General features: G+C 39.7%; 1 protein-coding gene across 1 annotated transcript in view; it reads right to left on the reverse strand.

Moving 5' to 3' along the window:
- The window catches only part of Rab10 (RAB10, member RAS oncogene family), a 55,138-nt gene that overhangs the window by 12,272 nt on the left and 21,406 nt on the right, over positions 1-21,460 (reverse strand). Inside the window, exon 2 of the mRNA XM_032909055.1 lies at positions 4,958-5,018. Within this exon, the coding sequence (XP_032764946.1) occupies positions 4,958-5,018 (61 nt within the window). The remainder of the gene's footprint in view (positions 1-4,957; positions 5,019-21,460) is intronic.

The raw sequence follows: 21,460 nt of genomic DNA on the forward strand, positions 1-21,460 counted from the left end.
AGGGATCAAATTCAGTTGTGGCTTGGTGGCAGGCCCCTTTATTCACTGAACCAGCTTCCTGGATCCCTTTATTCTGTTTTAATACTCTATGTGTCTGTGGCTTCCTCTTTATCACACTGTCTTGGTTTACTGCTGTTAAATGCTTTTAAATCATGTGGCTAATTCTTCTTAGTGTACTTTGTTAAAACTGTTAACTATTCCGGTCTACATAATTTTAGAAGCTTTTGTCTGTTTAAAACAAAAGCACCTCTTAGCAAATGCTTCTTTAACTGCTGACGGTTGACCTAAGCAGGATCATTTAAGCAGAACCCCACTTGGCTAAGCATATTCTCTACACACTGAGCTACATACTGTATTCCAAGCCCCTCAGCCAGCTCTAGTCATATTCTTTTTATTAAATCCAGAGAGACTGTGTTTCAAAAGACTACCAAAAACCTTGTCTTCAATTCAGCAGCCATTCTTTTCTCTATTATCTTTTTTTTTTTTCCTTTTCTTTTTTTTTTCGGAGCTGGGGACCGAACCCAGGGCCTTGCGCTTGCTAGGCAAGCACTCTACCACTGAGCTAAATCCCCATTAAGATCTCTATTGTCTTAATCACTAAGTAGGATCACAAACAGTAGACCAGGATTATAGAGAACTGGTTTCATGTTATCTTAGGCTAATCTCACAATCCGCCGACCTCAGCTTCACAAATGTTGCAGTTACAGGCATGCCCCTACCATCCAACTAAAATGATCTTCAAGTGTTGCCCAAGGAGGTGAGTAGAGGGCAGATCCTCTGGAGGTGGAGTTATACACAACTACTTGTGAGTCACCTGATGTGGGTGCTGGGAACTGAACTTAAGTCCTCTGAAAGAGCATCAACCACTCTTCACAGTTGAGCCATTTCTCCAGTCCTGTGATTGACGTTTGGAGCAAAGGCCAGACTAACACAAAAGGTCTGAATTACTCTACATTACTACCAGGAATAGATGAGAGTTACACAAGTTGGTAAGTCCTTACAACATGTTACTGGCTTTTTGATTATAGCCATCCTAGAGAAGTTGAAGTGGTATCATTGTGGTCTTAGGGTATGTATGTATCATTTCTGCTTGATGACAATGTTGGACATCTTAAAAGTATTTATTGACCATGTAAACATATTTTTGTAAAAATGCATTAATATCTTTTGCTTATTTTATTTTTTATTTTTTATTTTTTCGGAGCTGGGGATCGAACCCAGGACCTTGCGCTTGCTAGGTAAGTGCTCTACCGCTGAGCTAAATACCCAACCCCTTTCTTTTGCTTATTTTTAAAATGTATTTAAACTGTATTCTATGTATATGGGCACTTTGCATGCACACCATATTAGAAGAGGGCACGGGGAGGATTCACAGCAGTGACTGGCTACAGAACTCATGAAGGCCATGACAGGACCAAGGAAATCAAGACCCTGGAGGAGAAAGATCCCTGAAGTCCATTCAGTTTTTCTTGGGGTTATCTTCAAGGGTGAGGAGTTCTCGTTTTTTCTTTTTCCATTTTCGTGTGTCTGTGGTGTGCATGTCTACATATGGATGCCCAAGACTGATGTCAAGATCAGAGCTTGATTGCTGGTCCATACTTTTCATCAAGACAGGGTAGGGTCTCCTAAGCAACCTTGGAGCTTGCTGATACGGCTAGTCTCAATAGCCAGTTTGCTTTGAGGATCTCTCTTCTACCACTCCAGACTAGAATTACAGGCCAATACCACCACCCTCCCAGTATTTATGTAGTTCTAGGGATCCTAACTCTAGTCCTATTTGTACAGCAAAATCTTAACCACTGAGCCAGCTCCTTGGCCCCTAAGTGTGCCAGTGCAGGAGCACACTCATAATGACAAGCAGACCAGGGTCAAGGCTGCCTCCACCCCCAAAATGAACCGTAACAGTTACATTGGTCAGGGTGTGGAGGGCTCCATTAGGCTCTGTCAACTACAGAGTTATTTTGCTGGCCAACACGCCCATCATCCTGAGTCTTTGCAAGGAAGTTTTGGTCACTGTGACTGCACTGGTAGCCTCACTCTCTACCAAGAGGTAATGGTCTCAGCACTAGTTCATGTCTCTCACGTTAATCATACAGGCTTTGAAGCACTTTATAACTAAATACAGGAAAATAACAGTAGATAAACAGAAAATTGGAAATGAGAAAAAATTAGATTATTATTCAACTCCTTTGTTTTGATTCATTTGTAGAATTTAACTGAAAACCTTGACAGCCAAGGCAAGAAGGGAGAGGAAATATTGGGCAACTCAGAAGAAATTACTTTTCCTCCTAGAAGTTGAAAGGAGAGGATACTTGAGTAATTATTTTGCATAAGACTCCTTGTTCTGATTGTTAGTATAAAAAATATTAAGAATAATAGAGATAGGGGACTATGAGGAGTGGGCAGTGATCATAGTGTAAAGTCAATAAATAAATTAATGAAAAAAAGAATACTGGAAATAAAACATGTGACTACAAACATCGTGTGTATTACATAGTTTCTTCATTTGGTTTTTGAAGACACAGCCTCCCCATTTACCCCTGCTTGTCTGCAAACTCCCACATTCTTCTCTTCCTAGAACAGTTCCCCATATACTGAAGTATTTTCCTTACTCTCTGAGGCCTTCTATCATCCCATTATTTAAAACTGTTCCTTCTTGTCTTGACCCTCAGCACCACAAAACAAAAGCCAAAAGTGCCAAAGGCCTTCCTCAACATAGAGGAACACAGGCCAGTTGGGTTGCTTTTAGGGGTCTTGTCTGAGGTGGTGTAAACTGACCAGTAAGTCCACTTCTTTAGAGAAAGTTTCAAGTCTCCTACATGGTGTCAGATTAGTGCCTCACTATAGTGTAGGTAGCCTAAGAAACTTGACTCCACTACGTAATACCACCAACACTTCCTGCTTCCCCTTCCCTATTCATTCACATCACACAATTAGCAAATTATACACGTTTCAGAGTTAAATCTTAAGTTTTCTACTAAGAAGGAAAATCACACACTTAGCTAGGCCTACATCACGATACCTACAGGTTTACATTATGTTGGTTAGCTACACGACATCAATGTCAAAGAGATTGAAGTCCTAATGCCTCCCCCAAAGGGTAATCATCATTTTGTGTTCATAGAAATTTGTTTTAATCAACTATTCTCTGTTACTTGATTTATTAAAAACTTGTTTTCTGGGCTGGAGAGATGGCTCAGTGGTTAAGAGCACTGATTGCTCTCCCAGAGGTCCTGAGTCCAATTCCCAGCAACCACATGGTGGCTCACAACCATTTGTCATGGGATCTGATGCCCTCTTCTGGTGTGTCTGAAGACAGCTGCAGTGTACTCATAGACAGTAAATGAATAAATAAAATCTTTAAAAACAAAAAATTTGTTTTCTTATTTTGGAGGGAGGCACATACATGCCAAGGTACATATGTGGAGATCAGAAGGCACTATCTGGGGAGCCAGGCATTGCCTTTTACCATGTGGATTCTGAGGGTCAAATTCAGGTTGTCAGGTTTGGTGGCAATCGCCTTTCCCTATTTAGCCATCTAACTGGGCTTGTTTTTAAAAATTTGTCTTCATTTTTCAGAACCATAACACCTATTTATAGCCTCTCATTTCTGTTAGAATAACCCAGGTAAACTTTTTAAAGTTTTCTGTGTCCCATTTTAATTTACATACTTCATACATTTATACTTTTCTGTTTGGTTTTTGAGACAGGGTTTCTCTGTAGCCCTGGCTGTTCTCGAGCTCTGTAGACCAGGCTGGCCTCAAACTCAGAGATCCACCTGCTCTGCCTCCTGAGTGCTGGGATTAACCAGCGCCTGGCTTACATTTGTACTTCTCAATATAACCATACCTTATGTTTTATAAAACATTGTAGAACAGAGCCTTGAGTTCCTAATCATCCTGTCTCTACATCCCCCAAACTGAGATTACAAACATATGCCATCAGGCGTGGCTTGACCTGGGATGCTACAATACATGGATTCTCAATGCGCTAACTAGCTTCCAGCAACTAAGGCAATGAGCAACATGATGTGATGATGATGATGGTGGTGTGTGTGTGTGCTTGTGTGTGCGTGCGCACACGTGCTCTCATGTGCACATACATGTAGATGCCTGCAGTTCAAAATTCCCTAGAGCTAGAGTTACAGGTGGTTGTGAGCTGCCTGATGTAGGTGATGGGAACTGAACTTGGGTCCTCTGTAGGAGAAGGTCTTGCTTTTAAGCACTGTACTGTCTCTCTGACAACTTCAAACCAAGAGAAAAGCTTCCTGCCTCACTACCTCTAAGGGTTACCCTTTGCTAAGGGAAAAAGATGCCTATTGTTAGTGATGTTACTTTTAGAATGTCTCACACACAGTCCAAGTCTAATCTAGTGCTCTAGATTCAACCCAAAAGAAAAATTGGTATTAAATATCTGAAGAGCAATTAAACACTGCACACTTTTTAATTCCCCCTTTTGAACCATAACATATACTTGTAAGCCTATTTTCGCTTTTTTCCTGTTTTCAAAAAAAGTGCCAGTTTTCCTATGCTATTAACATTTTTTTTTTACCAGTTTAATTAGTTATGATCGGGTTACTAAAACAATGAGGCAGAAGCAGAATTTACCTTGCATAAAATAAAAGATGTACAGCTGAGAGAATGCTGTAAAATACTATTATTGCCAATGGCACACTCTAGAAGGAGTGCTGCACTCCAAGGAATGCAAAGCAGTGTCTCTCCCCTCAGTGTACATGGTGGGTGAAGCCGTGTGCTTTGGACACTACTGAGACAGTTATTTTTAGTTCAGGCATAAACATTATGGACTGTGAAGCTGATGGCAATAATTTTCACTTCCTAACAGGTCACAGGTTGCTTGTTTAGGAAGGGCAGTCTAGAAGACACTAAACAAATGGCATAGGAGAGTCTCACTGTAAACTGTAAGCACCTGGCATCAACACAGGAGGAAGTAAACTCACCATATCTGTAGCTTGATCTTCTTTCCTTGTAGTTCCACTGTTTTGATCTTAAAGTCTATTCCTGTAACACAGGGAAGGTAAACTGTAATTGCTGATTTACTTGGCCAACAACCAATTTTTCGAATGTCAAAATACTTAAAAAATTTAAATACTTAATATTTTAGTTAGAGATCTTAATGCCTATTCCTTTAAAAAAATTTTAAATATAGACAAAAAAACCCCTACTCACTCTACCCTGCACTTTTTTTTTTTTTTTTAAAGACAGACTCTAACTTTGTAGTCTTTAACTGGTCTAGAACTTGATATGTTTAGACCAGGCTAGCCTCCAACTCATGGAGATCTATTTGCCTTTGCCTCCCCAATGCTGGGACTCTACACTCTTTCTTACAGTATAGAAGGAACATGTACCACAATGTATTCTGATCCCACAAATTAAATCAAAGTCAGTAACAAACACTATCTAGGAAAATTGCAAAACATTCTGAAATTCATGAGTCATAGAAGAAATAACAAAAATTATGGGGAAAATCAAACTAAAATTTTGTGAGACACAGGCTCGTAAGATGGCTCAGTCAGTAAAATGGGGGTTGCATAAGCACTCTCATCTCTGAATTTGCCAGCCAGCAAATCTAGCCTTTCAGTATACTCCAGGTTCAGTGAGACCCTGTCTCAAAAATATCAAAGGGTTTGTGAGAGAGCTCCTCCAGCGACAGTACTTTCTGCTAAGCCTGAGAACCTAGACTCCTTCCCTGGAGCCCAGACAGTGGAAGGAGAAAACCACACGCCACAAGTAGTCCTCTGACCTCCACACACATGCCCCTTCCTCAAATAAGCACGTAAATAAATAAATATATTTAAAACAAAATCCAAAACATAAGGTGGACAGTAACTGAGAAACACTAGCTATAACCTTTTGCCTGCATGCATGCATGTATCCCAGGGCATATACACACCTCACTGTAAGAATATGGTACTTCGGGCCTGATGGTGATATAACACAATTTTAATCCAAGTACTCAGGTGGCAGAGACAGGTGGATCGCTGTGAGTTCAAGGCCAACCTGGTATACAGAGCAAGAATATAGTACTTACTAAAGCCTCTTCTTAACTCAGGTTTGTTTCTCAGCAAGTCTCAGTTTATCTGTCAAGCCCTAGCGAGATTCACTCCTATGGAGCACAACTCCTCAACTGACAGTAAGCAGTTAACAATGAAAACTGTTTAAAATTCAAACACCTGGGCTCAAGAAATGGCTCAGTGGTTAGGAGCACTGACTGCTCAACAAAGGCCCTGAGTTCAATTCCCAGCAACCACATGGTGGCTCATAACCATCTGCAATGAGATCTGATGCCCTCTTCTGGTGTGTCTGAAGACAGCTACAGTGTACTTACAGATAATAAGTAAATAAGTAAGTAAACAAACAAACAAATAAATAAATCTTTAAAAAAAAATTCAAACACCTAAAAGTAGACCAAAATTCAGAACAAACACACTGCCATCTTAACAAACAGATAAAATCTAAAGGTGATTAGAACCCTTTAGGTGATTCCAATAACTATACTGTCCCCACTGCTTCCCCATGACAACCAGAAGGGTGACAGTTTAACAAGTACACATCATTTATTAAAGAATCTGCAAGTACTTTTTTCTAGGGGAGGAATTAATATTTGAGTCTTGTTTTCTGGGGACCCAAAAGGGGGGACAAGAGACTGATGTCAATCAGAATCTCTTTCTGTTTCTTTTCATCTTTAAGCAGCTATGAATTCTTGGATTCTGCCTCAGCCTCCAAGTGCTGGGCTTAAAGGCATGTGCCACCAGATTAACACCCTCATTTTAATAACTAGTCTCTGAGCAAAACATGCTGGCATCCACAGTCCATAGTAATATTCCTCTTTCTAAAATCTTGAATTTCTTCCCTGACTTCGAGTTTGTCAAATTATTCTCCAATTTTTCTAGGTCACCCTCATTCATATATCTAATGAAAAGGAAAAAGGAACACTGACCAGCATTACCTTTACAGCCACAGCCTATATTTTTGTTTCCTTGGAAATAACTGTCCTAACATGACCTAGTAGACTGATGGACCATCGAGTCCAGCTAGGCATATAGTTTACTAGTCTTAACTGATAACCCTGACAACCAATACTATTTTAGGAAATATGACTAAAAAGAATAAAATTGAGACAATCTCAAAAGCTCTAAACTCCTTGGGATTAAAAACATAGAATCACTGGAAAATGTTTACTTTAAATGATCTGCTTAATTGATCAAGATAGAAAGATCACCCTAGGAGCTGGAGAGATGGCTCAGCAGTTAAGAGGACTAGCACTGGCTTCTCCTCCAAAAGACCCAGTTCAATTCCAGTCTATTTCTAGTTCCAGAGGATCCGATGCCCTCTTCTGGCCTCCTCAGGCACTGCACATATATGGTGAACAGACATACATGCAGACAAAACACCCATGCTCATAAATAAAAATCAATAAAATCTAAAAGTTAAAAAAGCCAAAACTCACCACCTTAAAGCCCTCGAATGCTTTCAGGACTATACCTAGTCAATATCCTCCACAAGCTCTTTAGAGAAACCGAAGAAATTTGACTTTGAACTCAAAGATTCATCAAGTACAGCACAAAGTATCAAGACACATCCATCACAGAAAAACTTAAGAATACAGGAGGGGAGTTTATAAATGCTTGCAGAGAAACAAGTCACATTAAAGGGCAATTCTAACATCAGAGCTTGACAGGAAGCGTACTTAGTAAACAGCTTGCTGTGTTGTCCTAGTTTCATTTCTGCTGCTATGACAAATGCCTGACAAAAAGCAGGAAGGTTTACTGGAGCTCACAATTCCAGCTATAGTCAATCACAGACTAGAAATCCCAGTGGCAGGAGCTTAAAGCAGCTGTCATGTCATATCAATAGTCCAAAGCAGAGAGACATGGATGCACCCCTCCCCCACCCCTCCCACCTGCTCACTTGTGTGTGGCTCCATTTATTCAGTTGTACACACTTCAGAATCCTCTGCATAGAAAATGGTGCTTCCTACAGTGGCTGGTCTTCCTATATCAGTAGACTTAATGAAGACAATACTCCATGGACAGCCAACAGGACAGTCCAATGTGGACAATCCCTCATTGAGAATCTTCTCAGGTGATTCTAGGCTATGTTAAGTTGACTATTACATCTAACCACATTGTACAAACATGAGGTCCTTGAGTTCAGATCCCAGCATGGAAGTACATCTTTGTGATCCCAGCAGTAGGGCAGGGGATAGAGGTGAAGACAGGAGGGTCCCAAAGTTAGAGATGCTGTCTCAAAATTAGACCTCTGGACTTCTCATGTACATACATGAACACAAAATAGGTGCCTACACCACAGACACACCAAGTATTTTCAATGTGTGTCTCACCAATACCAAATGAAAGCTATTCTCAAGCATAAAAGATAGCAAAGAATTCAGCCCCTGTGTGAAAGACAGTGTCTCAGAGTGTGACACCATAATTGGTGCTGTGAAAAGTCTGAGAATTGAGAGCCCTCTAACCTCCCCCCCACCAAAAAAAAATTCAACCTAGCCCCATCTACAGCAATAATAGCATATAATCAGGGAAAACTGTTCAAAGACAGTGGGGAAAACATCAAGCTACAGGTTTCCTAGCCTGCAGGACAGATGAGATAACTACTGTACAGAAGTCAATTTACACCCGGGAAGTTTACCTCAACAGAAAACAACCTGCATGGAATACAGCTGACTCTTCATTTTCACTGAATTGTCACCACCACCAAGGCAGGAACCTCTCCAAACTGAGCACTCTACTCCGAGACCAACCATTCACCCTAAAACCATCTCTTAATCCTAAATTACCAACCGCTGCGTCCCCTCTCTTCCTCAAAAGGACTTTCATAGCAGCAACCATCCGACCCTCCTGTGATTCCATTCTGCATGGCTCTAGCACATATGTGCACATTAATCGTTAAACCCTTTCTCCTGTTTATCTTTGGGTTCCTGTCTATAGATTCAATTACAAGCATTCTGAGGCAAAGTGTAAATTTCTATACACAGGCATTCTAAATCACTAACAGTGTTGAAAAGAATGGGTCAAATTGGCCTGGAAAACAGTGAGAAGTTATTTTGAAGAGAGGTACCTCACATTATCAACCCTACACTAACTCAGGAGGCAGGTTAGCTTAGTTTCAAGGCAAACTGAGGATCAGTCGGAGCCACATGAGACCGACTCTTTAAAAGAAAAAAGAGGAAGAAGAAGAAAAGGAGGAAGAGGGATGTCTACTGGGTCTAGGGGTGGTTGATAGAAGAGAAAATAGCAATACATTCTATGAAAAAACAAGGTCTGTTGATTCTGTTTGAATTAAAGGAGAGTACCTGAAAACCTAGGTGACTATAAAAATGATGGGACTATAAACTAAAGATAACCAAGAAAGAAACGTGACTGCAGTACAGGACTTGGCCAAGCACTTAACCAAAATGTGCTGTTACTATCTGAAAGGGGAATAATGAGGTGCCAAGAATATCATGTGGTGTTAAATTCTCATGTTCCATAACAAGAACCCAGTTTAGGGGGCTGGAGAGATGGTTCAGCAGTTAAAAAGTACTGAATGTTCTTCCACAGGACCTGGGTTCAATTCCTAGCACCCATATGTCACACACGTCTGTAACTCAAACTCCAGGAGATCCAACAACCTCACATAGACATACATGCAGGAAAAACACTAATTCACATAAAATTTTTAAAAAGTAAATTTTAAAATAGGTTCCTGAAAATAATTGTTTTAAGTTACAAGAAATACAGAATCTAGTAACAGAATGAAGAGCCAAAAATGTCTGAGAAAGGCAAAATAAAGTGGGCATAAGGTAAGAATTTGTTGTATCTACTATATAGCCAAAATAAAAAATTTGGTTAACCAAGGATGCATACGTGCAAGTACACTCTCTCTAACACTGTAAAGTGTCAAGTGGATCATCACTAAGTATAAACAAAGATACCCATGTTTCTTACATGGCCGCTACAATGTTCCTTTTTAATCACAAACATCCACTTTGTTTTGATATAGGATCTGGCTATGTAAAGCTCACACTAGCCTCAAACTCTCTATCCTTCTATCTCTGTCTCCCAAGTGCCTCCACACACAGCTATGGACACAATTGTATAGCTTAACTTTTTCCTAAGTAAATACTTTTGTTATACAACATCTACTTTTTTATACTCCCATATGCCCAGCTAAGCATGGAAAATTAAGCAGAAAATCTTAGGATAAAATATAGGGGGCAAGACAAAGAATTGGCTGAGCAGTTAAGAGTACTTGTTGTTCTTGCAGAAGACCAGGGTTTGATTCACAACAATCCGAACAGCAGCTCACAACAGTCTGTAAGTCCAGTTCCAGAGAACCCAATGCCTTCTTGGCACATAAGTGGTGGCATACATACATGCAGGCAAAACAACAACAACAACAACAAAAAAGACATACATGCATGAATACAAAATAAGATTTTTAACGATTTATTTATTTATTTATTTATTTATTTATTTATTTATTATAAGTACACTGTAGCTGTCTTCAGATACACCAGAAGAAGGCATCAGATCTCATTACAGATGGTTGTGAGCCACCATGTGGTTGCTGGGAATTGAACTCAGGACCTCTGGAAGAGCAGTCAGTGCTCTTAACCCCTGAGCCATCTCTCCAGCCCCAATAATATTCTTTTTTAAATTTAGGGACCAGAACAAAATAATTAACTAGCTCAGCTGCTTAGAGAAGATAGAAGACCTATTCAATCACTGTCTAAGATTCTGTCAATAGAAATGATCAGATTCTCCTGTAATCCTGTCATCTGCTGATGACAAATACTGGATTTGATCCACTCATCGATACCTGCCAACAGGCTTTGCTTACATAAAAACATGAACAGGATTTCTACTTTTTGATGATTCCTGAGACTCAGCTTAAAACAGTGTTTCCTTTAATACAGTAAACATGTACCAGTATCAGCTGCTCAAGAGAGAAACATCAGAAAACGCCCCTGAGCTGCATACAGTGGCACATGCCAATCACACCATTGCTGGGGAGTCAGGGGCATGGGGCTCAATGTACATTCAAGGCCAATCCCCTGAACACTGTGAGAATCTGTTTCACTTTGTTTTGTTTTAAAAAGAACCAACCCTATTTCACGTAAATGTCACACAAGCGCCATCCAGTGGCAAGAAGACTCACTGCAGACTCACTGCAGCCTCCCGGCACTGGGTTGTGCAATGGTCAATGTAGGCACTGATGTAATATGCTCCAGAGAGTTAAAGCTTATCAGCTTTCAGATCCATTGTCAACAGTTGAGGTTTTTAATCTAGTAAAAACCAAGCATCTCTGAGAGTAATTAAGAATCTAATACAGACACTTTTAAACATCTCCTGGTCTAGCACTTAAGAAACTAGGTTTTAGTCTCAGTTCCTTCAAGAACAGTACATTAATAGTATTTTTAAAGTGTCATTTTCTAATATAAACTTTTTAAAATCCATATGTACATGCAAACAAGTGTCTTGATACTATATCAAAGTTTAAGTGTCCTTTCAGCTTAGTCAACATTTCAGTGTGCTTAGCACTGTTCTTTGCCTGAATTACCCCATTAAGTAAATGCTCCGAAGAGTCCTACTCTACCTTACTATTTCTACACTGTAAGTAAGGAAATAAGGTGGGAGACATGCTTTCCTTGCAGAGTATATATATGCCCACTGTACAGCCCTTGTTTCAATCCTACCATTTTAAAAAAAGTATTAAAATAAAAACTACCAGCAACAGTAGCATTAATACTAACATGTACTGCATTTTATTTATTTATTTATTTTGAAACAGGGTCCCACTATGTAGCCATGGCCACCCTTGAAATCACTATGTAGACTACATAGGCCTTGAACTCTCAGCGATTCTCTGGCCTCTGTCTCCCTCAGTTGGGATTAAAGGAGTGTGCCACATGCCTGATATGCACTACATTCTTCATGCACACTTAATTATAAAAACGCTAACAGTAAAATATTTATTCCCTAAAACTGAGCACTAGAGCTTCTTCCTGGGAAAGACACTAAGTGACAAACATCAGTAGTTCAGCAAAGGGCCTGGAGGACACGGGCCAAGGCTTGGGAGTGGAGAACCGAGCAGAAAGTATGACCTGCTCTGCCGCTTTCTCTTTCATCCCGTGTACACTACTAAAATTCTTTGAGATTTGTTCTTTGTACCTATTCACTTATTCCTTCAACTGCTCACCAATATGGACTCATACATATTATATTCTACTCATTACAACCCAGGAGTATTGTCTCATTTCAGTTGGCCAGTAAATGTCCCTTCAGCTTTGCTCTAGTGCCCTTTCCCATCTATCCATTTCTAAGTACTTCTTTGTTTTGGGCATCATATAATCTAGAATCATTACCACCTTTTATTTTTCTTACCCTAACTCTAAAATCTTCAAGTTCTTCAGAGAACCTGGTTTGTTTCTCTGTCTCTGTGTGTGTGTGTGTGTGTGTGTGTGTGTGTGTGTGTTTTGTGTGTGTGTACACGCACGCACAAACACACCCAGCTTTCTGAATCAAGTAGCTACTACTTTTCTCAACTTCTCCAGACAGCAACTGTGATATTATGCAGCTTCTAGTATAAACTAACCCAATAACACATTTTGTAATTATATATACATTCTATTGGTGCTGCTTAGAATCCTATAACTGTTTACTTATCCTCTATGTTATTCATTTGTGTGACGATTAAAGGTGATTTCCTAGGCTTATATTATTTCTGATAAAAAAAATCAATAAATGTTCTTTCTTATTTTACCCACCCTACCCTACCCTACTTTATTAAGTTTTGGTTTTGAGGAAGGATCTTGTTACCTAGCCCAGTCTGGTCTTGAACTTGAAATCCTACTACCACAGCATCCTGAGTGCTGAGCCTGTAGGTATCTACCACATGTGGCTTATATCATTCCTATGTATGAATTCCTATGTATGAATGTTTTACCTACCTTTATGTATGAACACCAAAGTCAGAATGGATGCCCTGGACCCACCTTTTTTCTGGATCCCAATTACTGTATATTAGACCAGGTAATGCTGTCTAACACATCACTGAGGCTCAACTGCCTGGTTTTTGTTTGTTGACCTGTACTTCTGTGTAAATAGTTTCTATTATTTTTTCTTTCTTTTTCTTCTAGAAAGCATAATTTTCTTGAGATCGCTGAGTGAACTTTTCATTTCTGGTCCTGTTTCTTTCCATTCTTGAAGTTTCACTAAGTCTTTTTTCCTACCCCTTTCAACAATGTCCCAATCAAGCTTTCCTTTAACTACTTTATCTTTCTCACCTCTGGATCTGTCAAATAACCTCCCTAATTACAGGTCTTATTTTCCCATCTCTTTATCCATCTAGTAATAATATGGGATTGGAAAGTTACTTTATATACTTTGCTGATGAATAAGTATGTAAACCTTTAATTTTAGAAAAAAATTCTCACAGTACAGGCAGGCCTTAAACTTACTATGCAGAGTAGCCCAGGTCACTCTTAATGCTCAAGATTTCTCCTGTCTCAGAGTCTCACGTAGCCAAGGCTGGCTCTGAACTCTACTAAAGTCAAGGCTGGCTTGAATTCTTGATGCTTCTGCTTTCTACCTACCAAATACTAGAGTTGCATGTGTGTACCACCATACCTGCCAATGACATACGGACTGTTTTAAATTATGGGTTCTGCCTTTATGGCAGATAATCGAAAACTGGCTTAATCTGCTTACTTTGTGACAGAGAATAGAATTCAGTGCCTCTTGCATGGAGTGGAAGTACTTTACCACTAAACTACCAGCTAGCTTAATCTTTTGAAGGCTTATCAGGCCCCTTTTTCTTTTCTCTACCCTTCTCACCTTTAGGGGCTAAAGTGGTCTTTTCTCAGATTACTTTATCCTTAGTGATAAGGATCTCCTTACCAAATTACAAACTAGACTGTCTCCCAACCTAGGAGTGCCAATACCTTCCACCAATTTCTTCAGAGCTGCTACCTGCCCAGCCCATGAGCTTCACCCAATGTCAGCCAAAGACAGAAAGAGACTCTTCTGAAGACTTCTGTATCTCACTCTTTAATCTTTCATGCTAGTCAACCCTATGAATTCCTGCTTCTGTCCAGTTTGTACTTTGTTTTTTATTCCCTTGGTCTGAGAAGACGGTCTTTGTCTGCTTGAACTATGCACTGGAATCCAGTTTCAGACAGAAATCCGAGGAGATTACAGGGTTCAATCTATTTTTTCTTTTTCACGGGGAGCAGTTGTTTCGCAGGCTTCACCCAGTTTCCTAGCTGTTCATGGCTAGAACACTGGTTGTGTATTAGTTACTCTGTAGTGATCACAACTGGAAGATTTCAAATATCACTGCTTTTAAAAGTTAAGCAGTTGAATTAGTGAGATACCTCAGTGGTTAAGAGCGCTGGCTACTCTCTTCCAGGAGAGAGGTTCAACTCCCAGCACCTACAAAGCAACTCACAACTGTCTCTAACTTGAGTTCCAGGAGATTCAACATCCTCTCTTCTGGCCTTTACAGACACCACGTGCACATGGTGCACAGACATATATGCAGGAAAACACCCATGTATATAAAATAAAATTTTGAAATGAAGGAAAATTAAAGTTAATCCATCTTTTATCTTCTTTTTGGAACACTTTTACATTGAAAACCCAATGAATGTCATGAATTCCTTGCCCATACCCTTTACCTAAAAATTTCCATTCCAGATCCCTTGCACCCTAAAACTCCAGAATCTATCATTCTCTCAAAGTTTTAGACATAATTTTTATTTACAGAAACTTATTCAGACTGAGATAAAAGTATTTAAGATAAAAGAATGGGTTTTGGGTTGGGGATTTGGCTCAGTGGTAGAGCGCTTGCCTAGCAAGCACAAGGCCCTGGGTTCGGTCCCCAGCTCCGAAAAAAAGAAAAAAAGAAAAAAAAAAAAAGAATGGGTTTTTTGTTTTTGATGAAAGAAAACATCCTATTATAATACAAAGTTAAATAAGATATTTTTCTTGTACAAGTGGTAATATTTTCAGATGTATAACTATTTTATCTTGAGATAGGATCTCACAAAAAGCTCAGATTGACCTCAAACAAGAGCATACACTGACATTTTTATATTCTAACTAAAGAAAACTAGAGTAATCTGGCCTTTATACCTGAATTTTTTTCCTATTTAGTTTTCTTCTTCATTTTTTTTTTTCCCCTTGGAGCTGGGGATGGAACTCAGGGCCTTGAGCTTGCTAGGCAAGCGTTCTGCCACTGAGCTAAATCCCCAACCCCATTCTTTTTTTTTTTTTTTTTTGTTTTTTTTGTTTTTTTTTGCTGTTGTTTTTGAGACAGGGTCTCTCAAATAGTTCTGGCTGTGTTGCTAGTCACTATGTTGACCAAGTTGGCTTCAAGCATAGAGATCCTCTTGCTGGAATTAAAGGCATGTGCCACCACAAGCCCTATTTTGGTTTAGTCAGTTTGAAGACAGCATGAAGGCCTGAGTTTGTCTGGCTCTGTTCTGTTGTTTTTTGAGACAGGATCTCTCTACAGAGCCTGCCTCCTTGATGGGATTAATGGTATATATACCCTTGGGTAGCTGTTTTGAGTAGATTCCCTTTCAGTGATTTTTTTTCCCTTATCATTACTTCTTACATAACTTTCTCATGTTATGTCAGTCATTCCTTCAGGGTATAGTCTGGGATATGAATAGCGGGGCTACTGGCTATCTTGACTATCTATCTACCTCCTCCTAAAAGCATATAGAATATATACATGAATAAAGCTACTGTAAACCTTGTCATTCTTTCATTAATCTTACACAATAATCCTGAAAGCACATTTCTCATCTTTTGTAGGCTCTGAATTTTTCAATCATTTGTTTCCAATTAGATAAGAACAGTTTAAATTTTTTGAACCACCTCTGACTTACCTTCAATCCACCACTCACAATCCAAAGTCTCAAAGCTGTTTCATTCAAATTCTCTTTAGAACTGTCTTGTCTTTACTGCCATACCATCATCTCCTGCTCAGACTACTAATGGTCTCCAGCCTTCCTGACAGCCGCTTCTGCTTCATGCCACGCTCTCCTGCCATCCTGGTCTTCTAATACTGTACACTGCTCCTTTTTATTATGTCATTCTTGCTCTTAGTTCTACCAGATAAAGTTCAAATTCCACTGCCACTTTCCATAGCTCTCTCTTAAATACAGTTTAACCATGCCAGTGAGGAGGCTCAACAGAAAGTGGTGCTTGAGAGACTTAAGCCTGGAAATGTGAGTTTGATTCTTTGAACCCAAGCAAAAGTTGTCCTTTGCCTTATACATGCATACTGTCATACAAGTGCCCACATACACCATATGCACATAAAAGATAAACCAAATGTTTGTTTGTTTGTTTGTTTGTTTATTGTGTGCGTGCCCTATCTGCATGTACACCTATATGCCCTAAGAGGGCATAAGATCACACTATAGATGGTTATGAGCCACCATGTGGTTTCTGGGGATTTAACTCAGGACTTTGGGAAAAGCAGAGTGTCTTTCACTGCTAAGCCATTTCTCCAGCACTGATAAACTGAAATTTACAAGTGCGGTATTACATTCCTTTACAATTAATGTTCCCACTGTGATCTCACTTCCTTCATACTGACCCACTGCCTGAAAAGCCCTAACTCTCTGTTCCTTCTGAACCCTTCTCTTCCCTACTTTTACCACAGTGAAACCAGGCTGCAACAGAGCTGTGTTTCACTGGCTCCATCTCCTCCTTCACTACTGTTTACTCCTGCCAAGGAGCAAATCACTCACCTAAATAGAATTACCCTTAGCAACAGCAACAGGAACCTTTGGAGTTGTGTGCTGACTTGATCAGAGGGGTAAAGGCAAAGAGATGTGAAAGTCAAAGGACCAGTTCCCATGTCTTAAAGACTGCAATCACTAGAGCAAAGAACACCTTGTGGTAAAGATTCTAAGACATGGACTGGATGAGAATACTCAAGTGACTGGTTTACTTGAGCAGTCAGTCCTAAAACTGTTAGAATTACTATCATCAATACTTAGAAGTAGAGGTTGAAGTCTTCACAGCTATTTTATTAAACATATAATTAGATGGTTTTGATAAAAATAGTTCTATGTGCTGTTTAAATTAGATATAGGTAAGTAAGTGTATCTACTTGCCTATGTGGAGATGTGCATGTGTGTGAGGATAGATACAGCAGGAGGCTAGAGGTATCAGATTTCCTAGAGTTAAAAGAGTTACTCAAAGTTGTAAGCTGTTTGCCATGGGTTTTGGCATTTATGGTTTTTCATTCTGGAAAAGCAACAAGTGCCCTTAACCACTAAGTCAAGGGAATATGGCAGAGAGAGTGATAGAATGAGTGGGCTAACTGACATCTTACTCTCACCTCCATGTGTATGTACATGGGCATGTGTGCCTGCATACAAACACACACACACACACACACACACACACACACACACACACACACACACACACACACAAAAAATCGATGATGGAGGAGAAGGAGGAGATAAAGAAGATGACAACGACCCACTTTATCTGTTATAAGTATGAAGTTCTTAGTGTCATATTCTGGTTCTCATCTACAGTACCAGGTCTGAAAGCCCGGTTCTGAATATGATCTGCTAATTTAACATCCTAGCAGGAAATGAGATGAAAGAAAAAAAAGCAAGCCATCTAGTAGTAGATAGAACATTCTAGTAGTAGATAGAACAGACTCCATCGCTCTGCCTCTACACACAGGCAACAGCAGTGGGCAATTTAGCACAAGGCATCAAATCAGTTAATCTGTCTATTTTAAGATGAAGTCTTGACCTCACAAGCTCAAGTGATCCTCCCACCTCAGTCTACAAGTATGTACCTCTATGCCTAGCTGAACAGTTCTTAAGCAACAGAAAGGATACCTCTAACAGCTCAAAAGAAGTACATGCTTAGAGCTGCAGCCCAAAGGTAGTGGCTCCTTGATCTCTGGATAAAAACCCCCTTCTCCCATTTGTTCTCCAACCCATGCCTCTACCACCTTTGAAACAATTCCACTATTTCTCTTTTCTTTTGAATTTTTTGAGTCAGGGTCACAATCTGTCCAATCTCTCTGGTCTGGGATCTGCTGTATATATTCAACCCGTGTCAATCAATCATCCTACTTCCATGTCCAACTGGGTTACTGGGCCCAACCATCTCCTTTCCCTTTAAAACAAGCAACTTTACTCCTAAATTAAACTTAGAGTGGTGTTTGTTTTCTGATGAGACACAGACCCCACAGCAAATCTGTCAAGTACATCCCATGACCTAACCATGTACACAGAAGTGGTTTTTAAGGTACATAAACTGTTTATCACTTTTGTTCTATACTTTTTGCCCCCAAATTACTGAGGACTCAGTTAAGCTTTTGCTCAGACGGTTTATGTCAATTTGTATTCACCAAACTAGAAACTAAAACAGAAAAATTTAAACACACGACTATCATATTTGAAAACAACATACTACATAATAACATTTTTATTAAAAAATAACATTATCTAGGACTGGAGAAATGGCTCAGTGGTTAAGAGCACTGATTGCTCTTCCAGAGGAAACAGGTTCAATTCCTAACACCCACTTGGCAGTTCACAATTGTCTGGGGCTGCAGTGTCATGGATCCATTATCTTCTCACCTCCAAAGGTTCTGCATGAACATACTACAGAGATACATGCAGGCAATTTTAATAAAATTAAATAACATTATCCAAAATAAAAGTAAACTTAGTGAGAAAAGTGGCATGATGTTCAGGTTCAGACAGCAGTGGGTTTTAAGTGCTTCTGCATCAGTTTGCTTTGTATAAAGTCAGAGAGAAAAATCAAGTTGCATATAGACATGTATCTGGAAGAGGAGCTCTGAATTTAGGTAATTCTATTTTTCTTAGCACAATAAAAATAAACCAGGCTTACTTCTAACTCGAGTGATATACCCTCGGATATAGCCTCAGCCTGAGCACTAAACCACACGCCCAGTGGCAATTTCTCTTTTTTTAAAGGTTTATTTCTTTATTATATATACATTGTTATGCCTGTATGTATGCCCAAACACCAGAAGAGGGCATCAGATCCCATTATAGATGGTCATGAGCCACCATGTAGTTGCTGGGAATTAAACTCAGGACCTCTGGAAAAGTAGCCAGTGATCTTAACCTCTCAGCCATCTCTCCAGCCCCAGTAATTTGGTAAACGTAGTTGTAATCTGGAATCTGAAGTCTTATTGCTGAACTTTCCCTACAGTAAAATCAATTAGTCAGTTCACACTTTCAGTGGGTCTTCTTTCCCACATAAAAATTTAATGTCGTGCTGGCCATTTGGAATTACCGGTTTGAGTTACAAGTTCCTTAAAATGCTGACATATTTCATTATAAATATGAAAAAAAAGTCATTTTATCATCACTGTGGAACTCATCAGATATTTGCTTTTTGCTTGAAACAGTGTTTCTGAAGTTAAGCTGGCCCTGAATGAACTTATAGCAGTCTTCCTGCCTCTGCCTCTGCCTCTGCCTCACCAAGTGTTAGATTACAGGCATAGACCAAGAAAATTCAAGTATTGGGGAAATGTGCAATAGAGTCACACAAGATTTCCAAAACTGTAAAGCATAAGTTCTATCATCGGCAGCACATACTGTCACTTGATTCTTTTATGAAAGTATCCACCAAGTCCTCAAGTCTGAATAACCATTGTTTAAAAGTTAAAAATAGCCACTTCAAAGGTGCATGTCCTTGGAAGAAGTTCTACTGTCTCAGAATGAGGCAGTTGTTTCATAATGACTTCCTATGTACTCACACAGAAACAGGCACACAAAGGTCAAGGCTCACCACAACTCATTTTTTCTCTGGGTTTTGTTTTGAGAGATAGCACATTTTTGCTACTTAGCATTGGGTGACCTAGTATTTGCTATGTAGCATCCAAGCTGGTTGCTGCCTGGCCTAGAACTTATGCTACCAACTCCATCTTAGGGACATTCTTTGGGGTGCAGGGCAGTAAAGATAAGGACATTTAGGTGGAGTCAAACTAAACCTAAATGTTTCTAGTCCCAAAGCTTTCTATCACCACACTCAAGACCTGGCTACGATACAATTGTCAAATTATCAGTGCGTGCCACTAACCTGCTTCCTTGGGCCTACCTGTAAAAAGGCAATGGCTACCTACTTGCTCTCTTCACTGCTAAGTGAAGAGATCATAAGAAAGAAAAAAAAAGTACTCCAGAAATTTCTAAATGTTCCTAAACAAAGAAAATCAAACTCAAGAAGAAATAATCCTTGAGGTTCAATATAATACAAACTTGATTACATGATTATAAAAGTTTATAGACTAGTTTAAAATGGACCAAACCCAAACAAAATTAGATTTCTTCTTCAAATACCTGATTCTTGCCCCACTCTTCTCTACTGCACTCTCAAACCTGCATCCTGCAGCATGCTCTCATCACGAAAAAGCAAAGGTGCATCCTTTATGTACTGTTGAAATCCAGGAGACCATGAAGGCTAAATCCTATGATAAGGCCAAGGATGGATAATTTCAAATCCAAAGAGTCCAATGGAAAAAAAATAATAGATGCCCAGTATAGTTTAATGTAATAGGCAATGCAAGGATAAGTCTAAGACTGACATTCAGCTTTCTCAAACCAAGATACTTACCAAAAATATCTGACCGGGCTAAGTATGGTGACTCATGCCTGTAATCTGAAATTCCAGCACTCACTCAGGAGGCTAAGACCTAAGCCACATAGGGAGTTTCAAGCTAACGAGACTTTGTCTCAAAACCCAAACACAAAGTCAGGCACAGTGGTTATCACCTGTAATCCCAGCACTTGAGAGATGGATGATGAGGAGCTCAAGCTACACAGATGAATTTGAGACTAGCCTGGTCCACATGGGACTGTCTTAAAAGTGAAAAACAGAAATCTGAGCCAATTAAGGACATGTTTTTGTTGCTGGAGAGTGGGAAGTGAACCCAGACCCTTACATGTGCTAGTTGGGTACTCTATCAGCTATATCTCAGGTCTGTCTTATTACTTTCCGTTTGAGACAGATCTCCCTGAGTTCCTCAGACAGGCAGTGAACTGATACATAGACAAAGTTTGGACTTGAGATCATCCAGTCTGAACGTTCCCAGTAGCTGGGAGTAAAGTTTATCTCCAGCCATAATTGGAGAGCTGAGATTTTTTTAAATGACTTACTACTATTCTCTAGCTATGCTCCAGTCTTAAATTATTACTATTTTTTAATTCTGTAGGGACTGCAGAGATGACTCAGGAGTTAAGAGCACATACTGTTCTCGAAGCGAACTCAACTCAAGTTCAGTTCCCAGCACCCACATCAGGCAGCTCACAACCTTCCCCTCTTAACTCCAGCCCCAAAGGATCCAAAGGCTCTGGCCTCCACAAGCACCTGCAGATACTCATACTCATATATGGACACACATGTATCCGACACACACAA

This window comes from Rattus rattus, chromosome 7 (genome assembly GCF_011064425.1).
Source record: "Rattus rattus isolate New Zealand chromosome 7, Rrattus_CSIRO_v1, whole genome shotgun sequence".
Classification (NCBI taxonomy): domain Eukaryota; kingdom Metazoa; phylum Chordata; class Mammalia; order Rodentia; family Muridae; genus Rattus; species Rattus rattus.